This window comes from Schistocerca serialis, chromosome 5 (assembly GCF_023864345.2).
Source record: "Schistocerca serialis cubense isolate TAMUIC-IGC-003099 chromosome 5, iqSchSeri2.2, whole genome shotgun sequence".
Taxonomy (NCBI): domain Eukaryota; kingdom Metazoa; phylum Arthropoda; class Insecta; order Orthoptera; family Acrididae; genus Schistocerca; species Schistocerca serialis.
This window is the reverse complement of record NC_064642.1, coordinates 303,947,649-303,973,909: the sequence shown is the minus strand read 5'-3', so window position 1 is coordinate 303,973,909 and position 26,261 is coordinate 303,947,649. Positions and strand designations below refer to the sequence as shown.

At 37.4% G+C, this 26,261-nt stretch overlaps 1 protein-coding gene and 3 non-coding genes across 4 annotated transcripts in view; 2 read left to right on the top strand and 2 right to left on the bottom strand.

The window, feature by feature from the left end:
- Window positions 1–12,307, top strand: part of LOC126481914 (ecdysone-induced protein 78C-like) — a 178,159-nt gene extending 165,852 nt beyond the window's left edge. The window contains exons 7-10 of the mRNA XM_050105873.1: window positions 112–269; window positions 2,369–2,548; window positions 4,759–4,953; window positions 11,775–12,307. Coding sequence (XP_049961830.1) covers window positions 112–269; window positions 2,369–2,548; window positions 4,759–4,950 — 530 coding nt within the window. The 3' untranslated portion in view covers window positions 4,951–4,953; window positions 11,775–12,307. The remainder of the gene's footprint in view (window positions 1–111; window positions 270–2,368; window positions 2,549–4,758; window positions 4,954–11,774) is intronic.
- A 4,615-nt stretch (window positions 12,308–16,922) lies between these two features.
- Window positions 16,923–16,999, bottom strand: Trnas-cga (transfer RNA serine (anticodon CGA)). Its single transcript has one exon. It is a non-coding gene; the product is annotated as a tRNA-Ser (tRNA).
- Window positions 17,000–17,223: 224 nt separating this feature from the next.
- Window positions 17,224–17,300, bottom strand: Trnas-cga (transfer RNA serine (anticodon CGA)). The gene has a single exon. It is a non-coding gene; the product is annotated as a tRNA-Ser (tRNA).
- A 410-nt stretch (window positions 17,301–17,710) lies between these two features.
- On the top strand, window positions 17,711–17,787 carry Trnas-cga (transfer RNA serine (anticodon CGA)). Its single transcript has one exon. It is a non-coding gene; the product is annotated as a tRNA-Ser (tRNA).
- The last annotated feature ends 8,474 nt before the right edge of the window (window positions 17,788–26,261 follow it).

The following is a 26,261-nucleotide window of genomic DNA, read 5'->3' as shown; positions in this document are numbered from 1 at the left end:
CTCACAGTAATCTCTGATAAAATATGATTATTTATTATTTAAAACAGGTTACTGGATTATGAATGAAATGTGTAATATTTGATACTAATTAAAATACTGTTGTGTGTGCAGGTTTCTGTGATCTGAGTCAAGATGATCAGCTAATACTTATCAAAGTTGGTTTCTTTGAAATATGGTTAACTCACGTTTCTCGGCTAACATCTGACTCTTCACTCACCTTCTCAGATGGAACATACATTACTAAGCAGCAGATGGAAGTGATGTATGATGTAAGTAAAATGATCTCCATGTTATGGAAACTTTTACATGCATCTGTCAGTAACAAGACACAAAGAAGAATACAGTTGACTTTGTTATCTGCTACTAAAATTCAGCTCACTGTTCTCATTTCTTTCTCATTTTTCCCTCTTGATGTTCCTCTGGGCTTTCAACTCTTCCTCTGCAGTTACCTGTACATTCATTCATTCATTCCTTTCCGTCATAGTTTTAAACCATTATAGTATATATCATGGTGACATATTTACGTTGAGCAATCATGTTGAGAAGTAAATCACTATTAAGGTCTGTATGATTGTAGAGATAGCTGATAAAACAAAGAGCTAATACTGATTTCTTGACTCAATGCTAAAACACCTCACTTTCCTTCAGTTCACAAATGTCAGATTTCGTTATTTAAATTTAATGAAATAAATCACATCTCAGTATCAGTTTCTACATTTTAACTTAATGTCCACAGAGCTGTTTAGTGGGATTCAATACAGGCAGAATACAGTTCTGTTAACTGTGATTAAAGGAACCATGAAAATGTGGGTAGAATATACATATGACCCAAACAGGCTATATTTAAAAAAATATTATGTTTGATGATGTTGACGAGATCATCATCATCATCATCAAACATAATATTTTTTTAAATATGGCCTGTTTGGGTCATATGTTTAAATAAGTTAAATTTTTTCAATATTTAATGTTTATAATCAGCTTTTTTAGTTTACATATTTTATTTTGTGTTATAGCATAAGTTACTCAGTATGACAGATTGCATAATGAAGATCCTATTATACAGACAACAAAAATATATGACTTCTGTGAAACCGTACTATTTTCTCTCATCCTACTTATGAAACATGATAAAATACTCACTCAGTGTACGCCTAAATCCATAAATGTTCATCAGTGGCACAAAAAATATGTTATAGATACACCAAAGCTTGCAGTATTGTATATTGTCTTATCTACAATTTTTGTTTACTTACTAAAGCTCTGTGCAGCAGACATTTGAAATATTAATGACCATCAAATGTTAAAATGCTACTATAAATTCACTTAATTAACATAAAATACATTATGAATTTTTAGGGGTTTTCTTTATATGATTGACCTGAGGTACACTTTCAGGATTCTGAATTGATGGTTGTATTTTGGCTATAGTATTTTGATAAACAAACTAGTCATCTTCTTCACTTTCTCTGAGTACAAATAATTACAATGATTAGGCTAGTTGCCAAAATATTGAGCAGAAAATGCAATTATCATTTCAGTCACAAACATGAAAACATACTATCAACCAAGTGCATTACTAATTCAGTATTTTCTCAAAAAAGTGACAATAGTGATATGTTTGTACACAAGGAAACCTATGCCAATTAGTGTTATAATATTATAACTGCAAGATGTGTAAATTGTATTCAGTATGTTACTTGATCAATAATAACTCTTTGTTCTTCCTATGGTAAATTATGTTATCAAAACAAACAAATGTGAAAAATTCTGTTTTACATAATTAGCTAGAAATTTTTACCACTTTTGTTATATCTAGTTGTACATGCCATATTGTACAGCATTTTCTGCAACTATTTATTTACAACTGAGAACAAAACTTCCAGTTTTAGTTCAGAAACCTCCACACTGATATAACATGATTACTGATGGAAAAATCCTGAGTCAGAAGAACTTATTCAGGTTCTCAACATCTAACTTGTTCATTCCACAACACTGTACTAACAAATGTAGACAGTAATACATAAATGTTCACTGTATCCAATTACAGATGTATGGGCAGAAAATTTCATAAGTCTCAAAACCACATTTTTTGCTCAATAGAATGCATAGTGAGTGAGTGATAAACCTATATCTTTCTCTTTTGGCCCCCTCCTCTGTTTTTTAACCACCTTCTTCATTTTGCCTTCTGCTACTGTTTCTTTAAAAAAGATATTGTACCACATTCATTTGAACACTTCAATTTTCATGTCATCCTCAGTTTATATAGATTTTACTGTAAAGAACAATTTTGTCCTGTATCCTGTCTACAATATAGTGAATGTTTATCATAGTAAATGTATCTCATGTGACTGTGCCCCTTCTACAGGTTGACTTCGTTACCTCAGTATTTCATTTTGCATCGACATTCAATGCGCTTGCTCTAAATGATACAGAGCTTGGGCTGTTTTCAGCCGTAGTGCTCCTAACTGCTGATCGCACTGGTATAACTGATATCAAAGCAGTTGAGCACCACCAAGACCGGCTTATTGATGCCCTCAAAGTCCAGGTATGAGTAAATTTTAATCTTTCCAAGAGAGAGAAAGAGAGAGAGAGAGAGAGACAGAGAGAGAGAGAGAGAGAGACCGACCTCACAAAGAAAATAAACTTAGAAATAGATCAGCAGCTTCTGCATTTTGCTTATAACAACTATAAGAGAAGACTATGACACTTTGATTCACAGCATTCTTTTCTCACTGCTCTTCTTTTTGCTAATGTAGTGTAATTCTACAGAAAGCTTTAATTTTGAAAAATGTTTTATACATAAGTCCATGATGAAATAACAACATATTATAAAAAGGATACATTGTTGTTCACCACATAAAGGAGACAGGCACAATGAAAAGACTGCTGAACATTTAATCTTTTGGACAAAAATGTCCTACTTCAGAGATAGAAAGCACACTCACATTCGCAAAAGCACAATTCACACATACATGGCCACTACCTCTGGCCACTGTGGCCTGATTAAAGTGCCTATGTGCAATTCAACACTTCCACTATATGGTTAGTAGCAACCTATATGTTTAAAATTTGCTGTTTTACCCTGTTTTAAAAAAATGTAATCTTCTTGTTAGAGAAGTTTTATTTGCCCAGACTGCACTCCTTACATATGTGGACTACTAGTTTCAGAAAATTTTAATTGATATCTTCAGATCATCTGCATAAATCAAACATTGTGCCGCTCTACATAGAACACTGTCATCTAGTCATGAACATATGAGCTCAATTCACTGGAACCAACACCAGTGTAGTATTACCCATCAAGTAATAAAAACATAACTGTGGTAAACATTCACAACAGTTACTGATAAAATACACTTGGTACATAAGGTGTTACTAATACTGAGCGTATTGACATCTGATGGCAGCTATACTCACGCTAACTGGTGCATTGGTTCCAGTGAGTTGAGTCCTATACATTCATGATTAGGTAACGTTTTGCACCCTACAACAAAACAAAACAACAAAATGATTAGGTAACAGTGCAGTACATAGTATAGCGAACTGAGAATTATTCTCTTTCTCTGACATGAAATGACATGCAGATGACTAAAGAGATTGTGCCGTGTTAAGAGCCAATAATTAAGTGATATCAATAACTAAATGAAATCAAACGCAAAAGGTTATGAAATTAGGGGATTGATAAGCAATGGAACAGACTGTTTAGAGGAATAAAACATGAAATGACTGCATTTATTTCAATAACTTTTACACACACCAAGGAAAAAAAGCAAATCTCAGGACCAGTTTGACATGGCATGTACACAAATCCGTTAGTAAGGGGAAGGAAGGGGAATGAATGATCTCACCATTCTTCAAATACATTTGTTATGTGGTGGTGATACTGGCAGGCATTGGGTGGAGATGATGCGTCGCCTCAGAGCTGTGCAATGTGAGTCGGCCACTCTGCTTGGTGATCCGCAGCTATTAAGGGTCCAGAGCAATGTCTGCATTGACAGATAACTGTGTGTTGCCATAGCCAAATCAATATTCTCACGGTGTCAGAAGGCAGATGTTGGTAATGGATGGAAGAGCCCTGTGTTCTCTTGCTTCTGTACTGTCACACCAACTTATCCTTCATTCCTCATCCATATCCCAGCTCAAAGACTCCTCAAACATTTTTCTCCTCTTGACATTGCTGACCAAGCCTTCCAGTACAGTGTGGAAATTCTCTGTCTTGCGTGAGCTGGTGTGTGACTCGGGAACTGGCATCCTTCTCACAATTTCATTCTCAAGGCTGTTCCCAATGTTGGCCACACTTTATTTCAATGTTTTTCTGCACTCCTAAGTTGTGAAAGCAGCCATGCAACACTTCTATGGCAATTAAAGTTTGCCAAAACTAGTAGTCTATACATGTAAATACTGCAGTCTGGGCAAATAAAACTTCTCTAAAAAGTAGATTATATTTTTCGTAGTAAGAAATCATTCCCCTGCTGACAATGTCAGGTAGCCTTTAAATTGTTTTATGTTGTGATTGACACAACTCCAGTGCTCAATTTTCTCCATCTGCTAAACATGTGATTTTTATGAACCTCAATTTTGTGGAGCAGACAAATGAAATATTCAGAGAAAGGCAGCAGAAGGAAAAGGCTTGGAAAAGTAGTACTGTAAATCTTTTAAACATTTGATATACTGATTGAGAAAATATTTTTAATAGCATCATATAAAATGAGGTTATTTCTATTTTTATTTATTATTATTTTTATGTTTTTCCAGATTGGGCGAAATCATGCAAGTGATCCACAGTTGTTTGCAAGTCTGCTTGTGAAGCTGCCAGAACTAAGAAATCTTGGTATTAAACATTCAACACACCTCGAATGGTTTCGCCTCAACTGGACAAAACTGAGGCTGCCTCCCCTCTTTGCAGAGATATTTGACATTCCAAAATGTGAGGAGGATCTACAGTAGAAGGTATGATTTCATTGCTTCTACTTTCAGTACATTTCTGACACCAGATATATTTTCTAACTTTATGGTTTGTATTGAATTTATATTTTTTATACATTTCATTTTTAGTTGTTGTCCTTTTCTCCTTAATTTTACTCTCTACTTCTTCCAAAACAAACTTGTTCTCAGTCACATTTCATTATATTTTGAAGACATTGTTAATAGTAAGGTCATTTCATTACTGTGTATTACATGTTGCTTTATGTTATTGTTCAAGAATGCTCCTCAGAACTAAGCATCCTTGTGGCTGAGTTTATTTTTTTGTTGTATTTACACCTTTTCTGACTATGATAGATGCTACACTGAAGTGGTCTCATGTTGATTCTGAGCAGTGGTGTGTTTGAAATATTTTCCTTGGCCACTTTCAAGACAACTGCATAATATCAATGCTGGGTGACCTCCATTGCAGAGGCATCAAAAGGCAGGGCGAAATTTGTGATGACCTTCGCATTCTGTGACACATCCACAGTGACACTGGGCAGAATTGTGGTGAATTTTGGTACCAGTATGACATCATGAACCCACCTTACACCTCATATGAACTTCTGAGCTCTGGCCTCTTTTTCACATGTGCTGGTACATTACTGTTTGAAGTATCACTGAACCCAAGGATAATGTCATAGGGCTCCATAATTTTTCAGCATTATAGAGGAAGTTTGTAGGCACCTCTGAGACAAATTTAAAACTTCTGTGCCACAATGGAGGCCAATTATGGGGTTCTGAATAAGTGATCCTTTAATTATTTTGTACAGTGTATTATGGGACAGACTTGTGTTAGCTAATACTATACTGAACCAAATAAAATTACATATTTTAGTGTTACCAGCAAAGTCCTAAAACCTTAAAAGGAGCATAATTACAAATCCTGTTCCACTGTAACATTCATATTTATTGTTGAAATCCAAATGGGTAAAACAATAGATGAACTGCTCGGTAGAAGCTGCCTGTCTCGTATATTGAGTAAGGTACATATACATAATGAAACATGTATAATTCAGTTAGACAAATTGAATTAAATAGTAGTGTATGACAAGGCAAATTACAGATTGTTATTTACCATAAAGCTTTCAGCCTAAACCTTCATTGGAAAAAGAAAAACAGACATCATTCATTCAAACAAGCAGGCAAGCCTCACACACACATGACTGCAAACTCCAGCAGCTTGGACATTCTGGCCTGAGCTGCTGGAGTTGGCAGTCATGTGTGTGTGAGGTGTGCTTGCTTGTGTGAATGAATGGTGCGTGTTTCTCTTTTTCCAATGAAGGCTGAGGCCAAAGGCTTATGTGTAACTGGGTTTTAACTGAGCCTGTCCGATGCTTAGTGTGTTATCTTTAATGTAAGTAGCAATCTGTCTTTTCTACATTGTTGATGCTCCTACCTGGAGTTTCCATTGTTTGAGTTATATAGTAGAAACACCCAAATAGGATAGATACAATATGTTAATGCAGTGTTACACGTGACTAACTGAGACATTACTCCCACTTTGAACAGAATAGGCAAAAAATGAATTGGGTAAGGAGTCCTATCTGTACAATGAAATGTAAAACTGTGACCCCAGAAGTAACAGGTTACCACAAAATATGTTAATTCAATGCCGGTGGCTCTTAGTGAAAACATAGTACTGGATGAAGTGTGCAGAATGTCATAAACAGTTAGATGCAACATTGCATTAATATATTTTTTCTGTCCTATTTGGATGTTTCTACTATATGATTCAATTAGTCTAAGTGAACTACACATGTTTCATTACGCATTTAGGGTTTTGCTGGTAACACAAACAGAGGTAATATCATTTGGTGCAGCATAATTAACATAAATCATTCCATAATAATTAATATCGATATTAAGATGCTGCATTTTTTACTGTATCTATGGTCCTGACAATGGTGGAATGGACCACCAAAACTGGCCACAATTAAATGAATAATAAGTACAGATACACAACTGATAGTATTATTCATTTGTTCACATACAAGAGACAACAGTCTAGCAATTCATACTTTTAAACTTGCTTTATAAAAAGTAAATGAACCAAGGTGGTAATTGTGGCTTGGTGCTCGGAACATATGAAATAGATTTAAAAAAAATAGAAAATAAAATAGGGTACCTACATGGAATTTGTGGGCAAAGATCAGCACATCAATTTTGGTCTTATAACAGTGTAAAGTGGTAAATGTATTTTGAAAACCTGGTAAGAGTGCAGATAAAGTACAGAGATAAGAAAATACCTAACACTATCTACAAAACCCAAGTAGAAATAATAAAGGGAAAAATCAGGAAACACAATCTCATATTAAGAAGTACGTTAGGTCATCTTGCACTTTATTGCTACTGTCATTCAGGGTAATGAGAAGAAATGGAAATCTGAGAAAGATATGACATAAGTAAAAGTATTCTAATATTAGGAAACACTTTGCTGTGGTTCTGAAATATGAGTTTCCTATTTAATATTGTTGTCATGTTTTGTCAAGTACCAAAAGAAAATTCAGTTAATGTCATAAAAGCATTGTGCAATAAATGAAACAAGACAACACAAGGTACTTGAAATTGTGTGCCATAAATCCAGTCATGGAAAGGCTTCAGGGGAGTAGAAAAAGTTGAATTCTACATCAACAGGCAAAAGTTACCATAACTCGCTACCTCTGTGAAGTATACTAACAATAAATTACTACTAGCACTGATCTACTCATCAAACTGACAGTTACTTCTAAACTACTTTATATATGCATGTTACAAGAGAAAAAGCCACTTTTAAAAAAGTCTCTGCTTCTCCTCCAACTCGACCCAGCTGCTGTTTTCAACTGATACTTTAAACACTGCATTTATGTAACTTTAGACAAACCTGTCATCAGCTGTCTATATACTTACAAATCAGGATCTATGTAATACAGATATTATGCTTGCATGATATTTACATTCCTGACTCCAAATATTTTGATAAATTATAGAAGGAATGGATAATGAGATATTCTTTCACTTTATTTGTATTGGGATGCTGCTGGATATCAGACAGAAAATTGAAAGTCCCCAAATATTTAAAAATATTTGGAGGACTTTGTTTCCTATTTGGTGTCCAGCAGTAATCCATTACAGATTTTTGCACCATAAAATGAAACTCCATTCTGAACCCTGGAGAGGGATGCATGGTTTATACATAAATTATTTCTACTTCTAGTGTTGTGATCATGAATTGCTGAGTTCATCCTAAATTCACTCTTGTTATTAAACACAAATACCATTATGGAGTATATGTGTTGGTGTATAAGTGTAGCCCATCTCCATATCAGTGACTGAGAAACACTTTGCCTCTTCCAAAGAATCTAGGATGTGATCAGCGCATGACAATGGGTCACGATCTTTATTCGTGGTTCTGTCCAGTCATCAGTAGTCACACAGAAACAGTGTGTGCTGTCCTTCTTCACAATGACAAAATGAGAGAACCAAGGATTCTCTAAAGGTTCAATGATGTCATTTTGCAGCTTCCTCTCCACTTCCTCCCTAATTCCATATACAGAAACTGTTAATTGATAGATGATCCCCAGGGTGTTTTATCAGGGACCACTTGGTCTCTCCTCTCTGGATTTGAAAGCATCCAAAAAATGGCACAGGGCAGATCACATTTACCGATGTTGTTCCTCAGTCAGGCCTGATCCTTTGGCATTTCAACAGTATAGTGTTATGACATCCTTTGCATGCTGCGTGGTTCTTTAGGGGATACAGGAGCGATGTTCATGAACAGAGAATTTAGATATTAATTTATTCTACATCTGATATCAAATAGTAAAAATAATACATAACTTTGTTGCTGTATTTGCAGTGTCAATTGCTAACAGTAGATTTGAATTCATAAATATACACAGATACAAAAGATTTATAAATCTGTCACTCTTCAACAGAGTATCTATTCTGAAGAGGTTGAGCCCTGGCCACGATGAAAGTCTGTACATGTTATTCAACTGGCAAACACACAAAATGGGCTCAGTCCATGAATATTCAAACTTAAGAACACCTGCCACTGGACTTCTGGAGAAATGATGCTTGCATGTCATTGGCAGCTGTGTAATCATTCGTGGCAGTGCCATGTTGGCAGCTCTAGAAAATGCAACGGTGTAACTGGCGATGCACATATTTGAAAGTGTGGCTGATCGGATATTGGCCGAGACCTCAGATAGTATTTATTTATATTTATTCATTTATCCATCCATAGACAATAAATATTGTATGGATGTTGTCCAAAAGTACATCAATTTATGGTAAACAATTTATGGAAAAGGATCATACAAAATTTTATATTAAGTAGTACAAAGAATAAAACATACAAAATTGTACAAAAAACTGTACAAAGAATAATACTTGGTCATACAAGACACAGTAATACAACTTTTTACACATGTATACTAACAGTGTTGTAACTACATAGTTTGTTTGCTCTAAAGCTTTACTTCTGTCTTTCCTAAACAGGAAGCCCTTATATTCACTACAATAATTCAGTAAAGATTTTACCACACTCAACAGCTATCCATCAGATATACAAAATTAACAGAAACCTTAGGGGATGAAAGACAGTGTTTTCAGTTTTACCTTGCTATAAACATTATAAGAATTATTTATTTTCCTAAATAGTCATTTACCAAGTAAAAACACTGTTCAAGTAAAAATTCTTTAAATTCTACTTTAAATTTGTTTTCATCTACTAACTTTCTGATGTTGGCTGGCAGTCTGTTGTAGAGTTTTATACCAATATGGCTCACATGCGTTTGTGTGTCTGTTCTTTTTGTTCGCTGAATATGGAGTGCTGTGCTATTTTGGGTATTGTAGTTATGCAAGTCGGCATTTGTCTGAAAATCTGCAAGGTGGCCCTAACATAAAAAACACATTTGTATAGATATATAAGGAAGGTATTCTTAGGACTTTAAGCTTGTTGAATAAGAGTTTGCATTGTGTCTGCGGATGACTGTGTGTTATTATTCAGATAGCTCTCTTCTGTAACAGAAAGATTTGTTTTAGACAGCAAGTGGTGGAACCCCAAAATATTATTCTGTATGATGCAAGAGACTGAAAGTAATCAAAATATGTCACCCTGGCACCCTCTGCAGTACAAACATTTGCAATAATTCTAAGAGTAAAACAGGCTGAGTTAAGTTTCCGCACAAGTTACATTACATGGTCATGAAAGTTAAAAAATGGTTCAAATGGCTCTGAGCATTATGGGACTCAACTTCTGGGGTCATTAGTCCCCTAGAACTTAGAACTAGTTAAACCTAACTGACCTAAGGACATCACACACATCAATGCCCGAGGCAGGATTCGAACCTGTGACCATAGCGGTCTCGCGGTCCAGACTGCAGCGCCTAGAACCGCACGGCCACTTCGGCCAGCTTAAAATTAAAATTTTATCCACATGAATCCCCAGCAATTTTGTTAATGCCATTCTGTCTATGGCCTTGTCACCCAACAACAAATCAAGAATTACATCTTGACATATTTTCCCAAAGTGCATATAATTTGTTTCATTTACATTTAGTGCCAACCGGTTTGCAATGAACCAAGTATGGATATTCTTTATTACTTAATCAGTAGTTTGGAGCATTTGCTTTGGTACACCCATTATCACACTAGTGTCATCTGTGAATAGTATGGCCTTTGCTGCTCCATCTGAGGTGTCAATGTTTACTTTCTTTCACTATAGACATTACTTTTTTATATTAAGCACATTCTGAAGTGTTCAACATATAAATAATTATCAGGAAAATTGATGATACGAAGTCTTCATCATCTCACAAACAATCTTGTACAACTTACAATCAAGTGAAAGTACTTCAGTTTGACACCACACGAATATTCAGGGGTTTTTTTTTTTTTTTTTTTTTTTTTTCAAAGAGCTCTTCAGATGACCTGTTGAGGTTATGTCAAATCAGTTGCAGACCCTTAACTTTTAGAAACTTTCAAAGCAGACAGTAAATATTTAATCCAAGATTTGGATACTAGTATTTACCAACACTACACAACAGGATGTGGTATTCAGTCCTGCTCAGTTTTTTACGTACAGCAACTGGTTTCTATGTAGGTTAGAAACTTTACAGAAACAGTCATCCATAACAGTACATACCCTTCACGACAATTGGTTAAACATTTTGCTTCAATTTTTTTTCACTATAACCATGATTTTTTTTCCCTCATTCCTGTCATAATCAAGGTCTTTGATTTGTACCCTTCCTGTTTTAATAATCTATTTTAATTGTTACCTTGTAAGAATTAGTCTTGTCTCAGCATTTAAATGAATCGATCTGTCCAATATATCAGTCACTGACATTCTTGTTGGTGACAAGAAGTGTGAGCATTAATCCAATATTTTCAGAAGCATCAGGCAAAATCTCCTCATTTCATTACATGTAAGAGTGGACTAGATGGTTTATATATCCACAGTAATAAATGTGGAAAACCACTACTTCATCTCAGTTGTTTATGTCAGAATGTTGTACAGTACATCCAAAGGTAAAATCTACCCTCCTCCATAAACGACACATTTTGATTTTATTGTTTCTTGCCTGCCTATCTTCCATCCATATGGTGGTATGGTTAATTGTTGCAGCTTTGGTTTTAATTGTTGTTGTTTTCAAAATTATTTAAATAAAATTGTTTTCCTATGAATGAAAGTGCTTATTATTGATGTGGTGCTACCTTATCATAGACATATTTTATATTATATTGTAATGAATTAAAATTATAACAAAAGCATTTACTTTTTCAAACGCTATCTCATAATTTATTCCTTTTTTTTCCAGGTTTTCTGGCCTCTTCCTCCATTCGAGGCACTTTTGTGATAGATACTCACTGTGATTGGGCAGTTGGAAGTCATGCACATTGTGTGTGTTTATTTCAATTCATTTTTCATGTTCATACAAGTGAGATTGTTAAATAATTTCTTAATAATATTTGGAAATCTTTTTATCACTCATCTACTGTACTCTATCTTCAACTTTTTCGAGAAGTGGAAGCAAGTTAGAAGTGATCACAGTGAGTGTGCCAGAAATGAACTTGCTGGTACGGAATGCTGACTATCACGACTGTGCTCTCTCTCCTCTTCTTGCTCAATGGTTAGTGCTGGTGCAATAGAGCTATGCTCCCAACACAGTCTATTTTTATTGTTAGGTGCAGCTATAGGCCTATATTTCCTATACCTATACACCTCAGACCTGGATTTTTTCTTTGAAAATTAATTTATTATTTCAAGGTGTTTATAAAGAACACAATGCTCACGTTTGTTGTGCATGGAAACATATCATAATTGTATAAGATTAGCAGGGCTATGCATTTTGTGCATTTTAATATCTGCTAGATATCGATTCCTCTCTAAAGAAAAGTATATATATACTGTATATTTGATGTTGTGTAGTTGTAAATATTTATTAATAGAAATGTTAAAATAATAATTATGATTACTGAAAAATAAAATATTTATAAATATAAAATCTGAGGAATAGGGTGGGAAGGGTGGGCTCTAGCTCTTTCTTGGGGTAAGTTACTGTAAACCAACCGATCATATCACGAAGTGTCGAAAATGTTAGACTTTGCTTGCTTGTCCTACAAAGAGATTCAATCACATAATGTGTTCAAACAAGAAAACTGTAGTTGTTTAATACTGAGTATTACTCTAAGCTGTTGGAATAGATGTACTGGTGTGGAGACTTGCTGTACAAGTAATTTTAAACATGGTTGGGAAGTGAATGTAGCTGCTCCTATCTTATTGTTCTTGTTATCCTCTAAGTACAAAAATCATTGAGAGGCTGGGTTATGTAATTTCTTACTGTGCATTTGTGAAAGAGACTCTATGGATTAAACCAGGGATTATAATCAATATATTATTAAAATATTTATTTGTTTGTTATTATTCACTTACACTGAATAAATCTATAAATGTGGCCAAAGAATGTAACTGTCAAAAATGTTATTGAATTTCTACTGTACCACTTTCACTCTTACATGCTGTTTCTGTGAGGAGCGCTTATCAAATTACCTGAACAGAACAGCACCTAAATGAATAAATGTTTATTTCATTAAAATATATGTGGTTGCTTTAATAAATGGCTCAGTTCATATTTGATAAACGATATACATTATATTTGTCTTTGTAATGTATGGCTGTTTCATGTGGAAATTTATTCAGAACTATAAATGTGGTACTTAACTGTCCCTATTGTCTGTTAAAATATATTTAAAACATCAGAGCATCTGTGTTACAAAGACAGAGCTTCTTTTAAAAATTAATTGTCAGGTTCACTATGGTTGTTTATTAAATACAAATTATAAAATGTTTTTATTACTAAGACTTCTATGAGTGTGCTGTTTACAGAAAAATCTTGTAAATGTTAGAATTACAATTTTTATATATTTATAATTTTATTTCCAAGGAATGGATATTTATATAAAAATGTATGGTTAAATTTAATATACAAAGATCAACAAATCAAACTGTGTGTGAGAACAAGGTATAAGTTCAATCAATAATACAAGTATAACTATTGTAGTAGTAGTAGAACATTTCACAAACAGGCAAAATCAACATCTATATTTACACTGTAAATAACTGTGACTCATTAAATACTTTTTTTGCCTGCAATCAACCTTTCACTGCCTCTACCAATATAAGAAGCAAATACAAAATGAAAAGACAAAATAGCTACAAGTAGCAGCTGTGTGGTTTGGGTATGTTATGTGTGAAAAACAAAGACTCTACATACTGTATTGTTATGTGTAATTTATTTTTTATTTTTGCACAATAATACTGAAGTATTTTGATATCTTATGTTACTTCTTGATGTTGTTACTTTTTCTCTTGTTCTTTTGAATGTTTACACTTTCATAAAAAATGAAGGTCTACACTGTTTGTCAGACTTGGATGTTTTTCTACTGAAAGCTTTTTAGATGTTGTATTTTTGTCCTATTAAAATTTTTGCATTTCATAAACTGTATATTTCATACATTGGACATATCACTATAGTAGACTTTTCCTGGAGCAATATCCGACAATGTGGTAAGTGCTTCCTTTTGGCTGGTTCACAAATTCAACTTAATTTTTCCAGAAATAGATTTTTTTATTATTTTCATTTGAATCTTCTTTAGAAGTACCTCACATAACTCTGTTGCATTCACTACACTATTTCTAGTGGTGAGGTAAATAGTTCTCAATGAATTCCCATACAGTACTGTCACGTCTGATGGTAAGATTAAGAGGTCTCAAAACTTGATAAGAAGTAGTACAATAGAATTGTGTGTTTATCACACATTTGGAAAGCTCCAAATTTCATCTGATTTATTCCTAAAAAGAAAATAAAGTGTATGAATACATTTCTTGTTGATAATATCGCATTTTCTTAGTAAGATGTTTTACATTCATTTCTGTTCTTGCCACATTTTAGTCGGTGCTCCTATCTTGTTTCAAAAATGATATTTTCAATGTGATGCATTATATTTAAAATGGTATACTTTTTGCACGATCAGAAAACTCTTGTTGGTGTTGTACTTTCAGTATTTAAAGATAGCCAAATTAAAAAAGGGGTTGCTGGAAAAACTGCTTTGCTTGAATAGTTGTACATTCATTTTATGATTATAATTTCCAGTAGTTTATGTTAAAGTGAATTTGAAAACAATTCATGTTACATGGGCTTTTTTATATACTTTTATGGGTACCGCATTCAAACCTCTGTTAAGTAGCTTATAACACAGGAAAGATATCTTTTATTTTCTTGTTTTTTGTTACAAATTTTCAAGAAATTGAACATTATATTTCTTTATTAACACAGCATAAATTAATAACTTTCAATTTGGCCTGTGTATGAACTTCTGTGAAACCATTTTTAAAATGTGAACTTCATTTTGACAATCACTGTGATCAGATAATGCACAGATTTGAATGGTTTAAATTTATTTCAAATATGTGAATGGAATACTGACCTCACATGTTAAATGTTTTCTTTAATAAATTCAGAACCATAAGAAAATAATTATTTGTTTTTTCATATTTTTGTGCCTCCAATATCACTACACTAAATGAAACAATGAAGTATTAATTATGCACTATGCTCAACAACTTTGTCAAAAAAGCTTGTAAATACAAACAAGGCAGAACATTATCCATCAACTGTGAAATAACAAATAGATAGATAACAAACCTCAGACACACTCAGATTCCTCCCCTTTTTGTGAGTATCTGTGACTTCTTTTTCCCTCTTCCTTGGTCAATCTAAATAATTTAGAAACATTTTCTCCTTCCAGAGATGTCTTTTGTAGCATAATTCCTCCCTGTCTAATTACTTCAATATAAATGGAGTGTTAAAGTCTAACTTTCCTTCCACCTCACCTTATTCCATGAAGTATCCCTCATCAAATTCAGTGTTAAGGTAAAAATCTCTCAACTGTTACAAATTTATTTTTATTCTGTGTAAATATATGAAAATCTTGTTATCTTGCAGGATTAGTTGAAAAGTATTTTCCTCCTCCTTTGTTTTTTAGCTTCAACTAAAGAATTTTTAGTGCTTGTTACTCCATTCCATACAGAAATTAATTCTGTTGTAGTTAACTGCTTTCCTCAACTGTTAAAAGACTCTTAATCTTTGTTTTTTCACTGTGGACAAAATGTTAACCCCCAATTGTCCTTCTTTCAGGATTTCATCAAGTTACAGTAAAAAAATACTTGTTTCTCATTCCATCCCTGTATTTTCAGCATATCCTACATTGTGTAGCAGGTGCTGGAACAAAGGAAAGGGAGACTGCAGGAAAGTAGGCATGAGTGCAGGAAGAGTGAAGTCAGAGTCCTGGGGCACGGTGGAGATGGATGTGAGGAAGGAAGCTATAGTGAAGTCAGCATAACAAGTTGCTACCTAACAGTGGCAATGAACTGGGTGCAACAACTTCACACTCCTACCTCAACCAATAGCATAAAGCAATTTTGTAAATGTTTTTATGGCAATATCACAGTGTTGTCACAGTTCTATAGACGACTATTGCTTTTTCCTGCAGCCATTTGTGCTTCACAGTTGAAAGCTGGCAACAGCACTGAGAACTGTCGAGGATCTTCTAATCCCATCTTCACTATAGCAGAGGATTACAAGAATGAAGGGTGTGTGGCAGGTACAGTTATCATTTACATATTTCTAAGATGCTTGTGTTGGGGGAACAATCCAGTTTCTCTGATCTATGCAAATGGGAGTTGTCCTTGCAGCACATCCTTCTTTCCCATAATCTTCCTGGTATCAGTCTCTGCTAGTCCCCTGCTTCACACCCATCTCCTCCTTGCCCCAGAATCCTAACTTCACCCATCCTGCAACCAAACACTGTTTCCCACAGTCTCTTCTTCTGCTGTTTTGTCTCCCACTCCCAGTCTACTTCTCCTTGTCTTCGTCATCGGCATCATCATTGCCATCATCATCATCATCATCATCATCATCATCATTATCATGCACTGCATGGGCTTGCTAGCATCAGTGCGCTAGTCACATTCCTATCCCTTGCACTTGTTGTCTTTCCCTACCAGCTATCAACACTCTTCCCCAACTGTCCCTGCCTCATTTCTCACCATGCACATTCCATCCGACACAAATAATCACCATGAAACTTCCTGGCAGATTAAAACTGCGTGTCCGACTGAGACTCGAACTCGGGACCTTTGCCTTTCGCGGGCAAGTGCTCTACCAACTGAGCTACCGAAGCACGACTCACGACCGCTACTCACAGTTTTACTTCTGCCAGTACCTCGTCTCCTACCTTCCAAACTTTACAGAAGCTCTCCTGCGAACCCTGCAGAACTAGCACTCCTGAAAGAAAGGATACTGCGGAGACATGGCTTAGCCACAGCCTGGGGGATGTTTCCAGAATGAGATTTTCACTCTGCAGCGGAGTGTGCGCTGATATGAAACTTCCTGGCAGATTAAAACTGCGTGTCCGACCGAGACTCGAACTCGGGACCTTTGCCTTTCGCGGGCAAGTGCTCTACCAACTGAGCTACCGAAGCACGACTCACGACCGCTACTCACAGTTTTACTTCTGCCAGTACCTCGTCTCCTACCTTCCAAACTTTACAGAAGCTCTCCTGCGAACCCTGCAGAACTAGCACTCCTGAAAGAAAGGATAATGCGGAGACATGGCTTAGCCACAGCCTGGGGGATGTTTCCAGAATGAGATTTTCACTCTGCAGCGGAGTGTGCGCTGATATGAAACTTCCTGGCAGATTAAAACTGCGTGTCCGACCGAGACTCGAACTCGGGACCTTTGCCTTTCGCGGGCAAGTGCTCTACCAACTGAGCTACCGAAGCACGACTCACGACCGCTACTCACAGTTTTACTTCTGCCAGTACCTCGTCTCCTACCTTCCAAACTTTACAGAAGCTCTCCTGCGAACCCTGCAGAACTAGCACTCCTGAAAGAAAGGATAATGCGGAGACATGGCTTAGCCACAGCCTGGGGGATGTTTCCAGAATGAGATTTTCACTCTGCAGCGGAGTGTGCGCTGATATGAAACTTCCTGGCAGATTAAAACTGCGTGTCCGACCGAGACTCGAACTCGGGACCTTTGCCTTTCGCGGGCAAGTGCTCTACCAACTGAGCTACCTTTCTTTCAGGAGTGCTAGTTCTGCAGGGTTCGCAGGAGAGCTTCTGTAAAGTTTGGAAGGTAGGAGACGAGGTACTGGCAGAAGTAAAACTGTGAGTAGCGGTCGTGAGTCGTGCTTCGGTAGCTCAGTTGGTAGAGCACTTGCCCGCGAAAGGCAAAGGTCCCGAGTTCGAGTCTCGGTCGGACACGCAGTTTTAATCTGCCAGGAAGTTTCATATCAGCGCACACTCCGCTGCAGAGTGAAAATCTCATTCTGGAAATAATCACCATATCTGCAGTTGCAGAACTGCAGCTCCAACACACTTTATTCAGCTAGCACAATGTAGCCGTACAGGTGTAAGAGTGTGTGTGAGTGTGTGTGTGTGTGTGTGTGTGTGTGCGCGCGCATGCATGCGTGTGTGCGCGTGTGCGAGTGCGGGGGTGGGGGATGCATGTGGATTTCTGTAGGTACTCTCTAGCTCAAAAAAGGAGTCATCCAAAAGCTAGCAAAGCTCTGGGTATTGTGTGTGTATGTGTCTTTAAACAACTCAATTCCTTTATTATTAGTGAGCTGCTACCTTTATCCCTAAAAATTTAGGTTCATCTAAGTAACCTTATAAGGTAGTCAATGAAAGGCAAACCCACATTTCTGGCATTTGTAGACTTAGAGAAAGCTATTGACAATGTTGACTGGAATACTCTCTTTCAAATTTTGAAGGTAGCAGGGATAAAATACAGGGACTGAAAGGCTGTTTACAATTTGTAGAGAAACAAGATTTGCAGTTATAACTGTGGAGGGGCATGAAAGGGAAGCACTGGTTGAGAAAAGAGTGAGACTGGGTTGTAGCCTATACCCAATGTTATTCAACCTGTATATTCTGCATATTGAGCAAGCAGTAAAAGAAACAAAAGAATGATTTGGAGTAGGAATTAAAACCCATGGAGAAGAAATAAAAACTTTGACGTTTGCCGAAGACATTGTGATTCTGTTGGAGACAGCAAAGGACCTGGAAGAGCAGCTGAATGGAATGGACAATGTCTGGAAGGAGGATATAAGATGAACATCAACAAATGCAAAACAAGGATAATGGAATGCAGTCGCATTAAATCAGGTGATGCTGAGGGAATTAGATTAGGAAATGAGACACTTAAAGTAGTAAATGAGTTTTGCTATTTGGGAAACAAAATAACTGATGATGGTCAAAGTAGGGATGATATAAAAAGTAGACTGGCTATGGCAAGTAAGCATTTCTGAAGGAGAGAAATTTTTTAACATCGAGTATGGATTTTAGTGTCAGGAAGTCTTTTCTGAAAGTATTTGTATGGAGTGTAGCCATGTACAAAAGTGAAACATCGGCAATAACTAGTTCAGATAAGAAGAGCATAGAAACTTTCAAAATGTGGTGCTACAAACGAATGCTGAAGATTAGACAGGTAGATCATGTAACTAATGAAAGGGTACTGAATAGAATTGGGGATAAGAGAAATTTGAGGCACAACTTGACTAGAAGAAGGGATAGCTTGGTAGGACATATTCTGAGGCATCATCAAGGGATCACTAATTTAGTACTAGAGGGCAGTGGTGAGGGTAAAAATCATAGAGGGAGACCAAGAGACGAATACACTAAACAGATTCAGAAGGATGTAGGTTGCAGTAGTTACTCAAAGATGAAGAAGCTTGCACAGGATATACCGAGCGAGGTGGCGCAGTGGTTAGCACACTGGACTCGCATTCGGGAGGACGACGGTTCAATCCCGTCTCCAGCCATCCTGATTTAGGTTTTCCGTGATTTCCCTAAATAGTTTCAGGCAAATGCCGGGATGGTTCCTTTGAAAGGGCACGGCCGATTTCCTTCCGAATCCTTAACCCGAGCTTGCGCTCTGTCTCTAATGACCTCGTTGTCGACGGGACGTTAAACACTAACCACCACCACCACCTTGCACAGGATAGAATAGTATGCAGAGCTGCATCAAACCATTCTCTGGACTAAAGACCACAACAACAACAAAAAGTAATTTTGAAACAATTCAACATACACTTGAGACTGATCTGCAAAAGACACTTCATGCTGCCACCTACACACCATTTATGGCACCAAGTAAGAAAAGTACTCAGATATTCTGAAATGATGAAGTTATTACTCTTTACAGGATATTATAGTATGCTAACTCAATGTTCTGCATGGAATATGTTAGCCATTTAAGGCAATTTTCAGAATGTTATTTTTTAAATTATGTTTTATTTGCTCAGGATACACAATTAACATTATCTGTGTGGAAATACTTCATTGAATTGAGATAGTTTCCCAACATATTGTATATTTGATTAGTGAGGTATAAGGGACTGATCCAGTGATGTAAGCATACTCAGTGCTCTCTCTGAAATTCTCTACAATTCTTGTTGCATTTTCTTGCTATTTTAGCTTTAAAAGAAGGCATGAAACCTCAGACTTTGCTTGTCTTATACATATATATATGTGGTGTCGGTTCTTTCAGACATGTCCAAAATAACAGACACCATTTGATCCAGCAGCCACTGTGAATTAAGACGCAAAAGAATTACAGACACTAGCTGCAAGTGGGAATTGATTTAAATCAATGGGGACATTTGAAAATTTGTGCAAGGGTCTTCTGCTTACTAGGCAGATGTGCTGACCACTGTGCCATCTGGACACCATGGTCATCACAACTGCATATCCCCCATCGGACGGCATTTTCACAATTCTTATAAGAGTTGGAGCCTGGTGGGCATCTGCACTGAAGAGATCATTGGCAGTCCCCATATATATATAGGTGTCCCAGCTATCTTGTCCACCCAAAATATCTCTGGAACAATAACAGCTATTGGAAAACAACTTTCACCGGGATCAATGTAGGGCTGGAGCCCATGAATGTACATATTTGGAAACATTCTAAAACGAAAGCATATATATATATATATATATATATATATATATATAGAGAGAGAGAGAGAGAGAGAGAGAGAGAGAGAGATTCCACGTGGGAAAAATACATCTAAAAACAAAGATGATGTGACTTACCAAACGAAAGTGCTGGCAGGTTGATAGACACACAAACAAACACACAAAATTCAAGCTTTCGCAACCAACGGTTGCTTCATCAGGAAAGAGGGAAGGAGAGAGAAAGACGAAAGGATGTGGGTTTTAAGGGAGAGGGTAAAGAGTCATTCCAATCCCGGGAGCAGAAAGACTTACCTTAGGGGGCAAAGAGGATAGGTATACACTCGCTCGCTCGCGCGCGCGCCCACACACACACACACACACACACACACACACACACACACACACACACACAAGCAGACATTTCTGTTTTACCGTGGTTTAGGTAAAAATGTTTTGATTTGGGAAGTTCAGGTAGTACATAGAAGATGAATGTAAACATGTTTAACCAATTAGTTTTATTATCATATAACTATCAATTTTATGTTTATCTAATGCATTAAATGTCAAATTGTTGCAAACAAATGTTTCTTAACATCACTGGGTAAAATAGCCCTTTGTAGAAACTTCCACTGTGATACCAGCACTACATACTAAACATAGCGTTCACATCTCATGCTCAAAGTGATGCCCATTGGCTTGCATACATAGGGTCACTCTGCGGATGAAGGATGCCCTACTTCGTGCTACTGTTTCCTCTTTGATGGCTGTACAAGCATCAATAATGCGTTGCTTCACGTCCTCTGGTGTTGTTGGTTCATGTTGGTAAACAGCATCCTTCACTGCTCCCCAAAGAAAATAATCCAGCGGTGTAAGGTCCAGAGATCGGGCAGGCCACCTAACTGGGCCACCTCCTCCTATCCACGTACCAGGGAACTTACGGTTCAGAAGTCGTCGTGGTCGTAAGGCGTTATGTGCAGGGCATCTGTCATGCTGATACCACATGACCATTCTCCAGTTCAGAGGTACGGTGTCCAAGAGAACAGGAAGATTGTGTCATATAAATCTGGAGTACTGTCTGCCATTTTGGATGCCATTTATAAAGAAAGGTCCGATAATGGTATCTCCAATAATCCCACACCAAACATTAACTTTCCACGGACGTTGATGCTCTACCTGACAGAGCCATTTTGGATTGTCGGCGGACCAATAATGCATATTCCTCATATTGACAACTCCTTTGTTGGAGAATGATGCCTCGTTGGTAAAGAGAACATCTGCAAAAAAGTTTGGATTAGTCAGAAGTTTTTGCTGAGCCTACCGACAAAATGTTACCCTATTGCGGAAGTCATTTCCATGAAGATCCTGGTGTAAATGAACATGGTAAGGATGAAATTTATGATGTTTAAGAATACGCTGTGCACTTGATTTCGACACACCAACTTCACGTTCAATTTGACGTGTGCTGATTTGAGGATTCACAGCTATGGAAGCGAGCACAGCAACTTCAGCACATTCATCTGTGCGTGTTCTAGGACGATGTCGAGGTCTTGGATTTAAGCTTCCCGTTTCACGTAGACGAGATGTGAGATGACCAAACATCCGGCGCGAAGGCGATGGCTTCTCAGGGAATCGTCTTCTGTACAGTCGTTCTGCCTGAACAGCATTTCGTCCACCTACAACAGGGTACAGTACAGGTATGTAGAGTAGGGTAGAAAACAGACATATTAACTTAATAATCATAATGTTCGCTAACAGTACTATCAACAAACAAGCAATCTCATAACGTATTTCACGTCAACGTACATTCTCCATAGATCAGCAGCATTTCTATCATATCTTCATGTGTGTACATTATACTGTACAGTATAAGTTCCACAATACAACATTTATTCACAATGTGTACTACCTCCGTGCCATCACTAGATTACTCTGATGCACGACTACACTGGCAAGCGGTGTACTGCACGCCAAAGCAACAACAAATGGGATGCTCAGAGGGTGGTGGAGTACAGGAGTTTGCATGGGTCGCAAATCATAAACAAGGCGAAGTGGTAACTGTGGCAGTAGTGGGAACTACGTTGGACACTTGACTAGGTAGAGCCAGGCCCTGTGCGACAGGCACAATGGGTCATATAACGCATTAGATAAACCTTATTTTGGGTGTGCAGGATAAATAAGACAACCTGACGGGTGTACACCAATCGGTACTGGTTCATATTGTGTACGTAGATATGTAAAACGTGCAAGAGGGAAACCATTATGTGCTTATGAGAGTTGATGGCAGCACACCGTATTATTCGTTTCGGACCTCTTGATAAGTATGGAGGTGTGATTACACATGTCAATCACATCGTGATTACGGGCAGCATGGGGTTCACGCCTGAACCTCAGGACGTGCACTAGCAGCACATGTCGGGTGTTTCAAGTGTCAACTTCACGTCTCAATATCTCGGGAGGTAATGAGAATATTGCGCTGCAATCAACGCCATTGTGTATGTGCTTTGTCATGCTATGAATTGTTGAAGAAAAAATATAGGAGGTCCATTTAAAAAAACATAAGTTTGTGTTAAAAAACACATATGCTTTCGTTTTAGAATGTTTCCAAATATGTACATTCATGGGCCCCAGCCCTACATCGATACCAGTGAAAGTCGTTTTCCAATAGCTGTTATTGTTCCAGAGATATTTTGGGTAGACAAGATAGCTGGGACACCCTGTATATATATAAAATGTGTGTGTGCGCGTGTGTGTGTGCGTGTGTGTGTGTGTGTGTGTGTGTGTGTGTGTGTGTGTGTGTGTGTGTGTGTGTTCTTTCAGACATGTCAGAAAGAACAGACAACATTTTGATCCCGCAGCCACTACGAATTAAGACAAGAATTATAGACACTGGCTCGAACCGCCGGGCTTGAACTCTTAGAGGAACTGATGAAATGTAGGTTGAGAATTTGGGTCTGACAGGAGACTTGGTAAGATAGTCCATGCAGTTCCAATAAACACTGTATGTGGATGGTACCGTGATCAGTGCATTTGCCTAGTAAGCAGCAGGTCCAGGTTCAAATCCCAGTTTGGCACGAATTTTCAATCTTCCCCATTGATTTAAATCAATGCCTACTCACAGCCAGGGTCTGCAATACCTTTTTGCCTACTTGTCTTGTGAACTTTGTTGTTGTTGTTGTTGTTGTTGTGGTCTTCAGTCCTGAGACTGCTTTGATGCAGCTCTCCATCATACTCTATCCTGTGCAAGCTTCATCATCTCCCAGTACCTACTGCAACCTACATCCTTCTGAATCTGCTTGGTGCATTCATCTCTTGGTCTCCCTCTACGATTTTTACCCTCCACGCTGCCCTCCAGTGCTAAATTGGTGATTCCTTGACGCCTCAGAACATGTCCAACCAACTGATCCCTTCTTCTAATCAAGCTGTGCCACAAACTCCTCTTCTCCCCAATTCTATTCAATACCTCCTCATTAGTTAGGTGATCTACCCATCTAATCTTCAGCATTCTTCTGTCGCCACCGCATTTCGAAAGCTTCTATTCTCTTCTTGTCCAAACTATTTATTGTCCATGTTTCACTTACATACATGGCTACACTCCATACAAATACTTTCAGAAACGACTTCCTCACACTTAAATCTACACTCTATGTTAACAAATTTCTCCTCTTCAGAAACGCTTTCCTTGCCATTGCCAGTCTACACTTTATATCCTCTCCACTTCGACCATAATCAGTTATTTTGCTCCCCAAATAGCAAAACTCCTTTAATACTTTAAGTGTCTCATTTCCTAATCTAATACCCTCAGCATCTCCCGACTTAATTCGACTACATTCCATTATACTCGTTTTGCTTTTGTTGATGTTTATCTTATATCCTCCTTTCAGGATGTTATCCATTCCATTCAACTGCTCTTCCAAGTCCTTTGCTGTCTCTGACAGAATTACAATGTCATCGGCAAACCTCAAGGTTTTTATTTCTTCTCCATGGATTTTAATACCTACTCCGAATTTTTCTCTTCTTTCCTTCACTGCTTGCTCAATATACAGATTGAATGACATCGGGGAGAGGCTACAACCCTGTCTCACTCCCTTCCCAACCACTGCTTCCCTTTCATGCCCCTCAACTCTTATAACTGCCATTTGGTTTCTGCACAAATTGTAAATAGCCTTTCGCTCCCTGTATTTTACCCCTGCCACCTTCAAAATCTGAAAGAGAGTATTCCAGTCAACAATGTCAAAAGCTTTCTCTAAGTCTACAAATGCTAGAAATGTAGGTTTGCCTTTCCTTAATCTTTCTTCTAAGATAAGTTGTTCCAATATTTCTACGAAATCCAAACTGATCTTCCCCGAGGTCGGCTTCTACCAGTTTTTCCATTCATCTGTAAAGAATTTGTGTTACTATTTGGTAGCTGTAACTTATTAAACTGATAGTTCGGTAATTTTCACATCTGTCAACACCTGCTTTCTTTGGGATTGGAATTATTATATTCTTCTTGAAGTCTGAGGGTATTTCGCCTGTCTCATACATCTTGTTCACCAGATGGTACAGTTTTGCCAGGACTGGCTCTCCCAAGGCCATCAGTAGTTCTAATGGAATGTTGTCTACTCCCGGGGCCTTTTTTCGACTCAGGTCTTTAAGTCCTCTGTCAAGCTCTTCATGCAGTATCATATCTCCCATTTCATCTTCATCTACATTCCCTTCCATTTCCATAATATTGTCCTCAAGTACATCATCCTTGTATATACCCTCTATATACTCCTTCCACCTTTCTGCTTTCCCTTCTTTGCTTAGAACTGGGTTTCAATCTGAGCTCTTGATATTCATGCAAGTGTTTCTCTTTTCTCCAAAGGTCTCTTTAATTTTCCTGTAGGCAATATCTTTCTTACCCCTAGTGAGATAAGCCTCTGCATCCTTTGATTTGTCCTCTAGCCATGCCTGCTTAGCCATTTTACACTTCCTGTCAATCTCATTTTTGAGACGTTTGTATTCCTTTTTGCCTGCTTCATTTACTGCATTTTTATATTTTCTCCTTTCATCAATTAAATTCAGTATTTCTTCTGTTGCCCAAAGATGTCTACTAGCCCTCGTCTTTTTACCTACTTGATTCTCTGCTGCCTTCACTACTTCATCCCTCAGAGCTACCCATTGTTCTTCTACTGTATTTCTTTCCCCCATTCCTGTCATTGTTCCCTTATGCTCTCCCTGAAACTCTGTACAGCCTCTGGTTCTTTCAGTTTATCAAGGTCCCATCTCCTTAAATTCCCACCTTTTTGCAGTTTCTTCGGTTTTACTCTACAGTTCATAACCAAGAGATTGTGGTCAGAGTCCACATCTGCCCCTGGAAATGTCTTACAGTTTAAAATCTGGTTCCTACCATTATATAATCTATCTGAAACCTGTCGGTATCTCCAGGCTTCTTCCATGCATACAACCTTCTTTTATGATTCTTGAACCAAGTGTTAGCTATGATTAAGTTCTGCTCTGTGCAAAATTCTACCAGGTGGCTTCCTCTTTCATTTCTTACCCCCAATCCATATTCACCTACTACGTTTCCTTCTCTCCCTTTTCCTACTACCGAATTCCAGTCACCCATGACTATTAAATTTTCGTCTCCCTTCACTATCTGAATAATTTCTTTTATTTCATCATACATTTCTTCAATTTCTTCGTCATCTGCAGAGCTAGTTGGCATATAAAATTATACTACTGTAGTAGGCGTGGGCTTCGTGTCTATCTTGGCCACAATAATGCGTTCACTATGGTGTTTGTAGTAGCTTACCCGCATT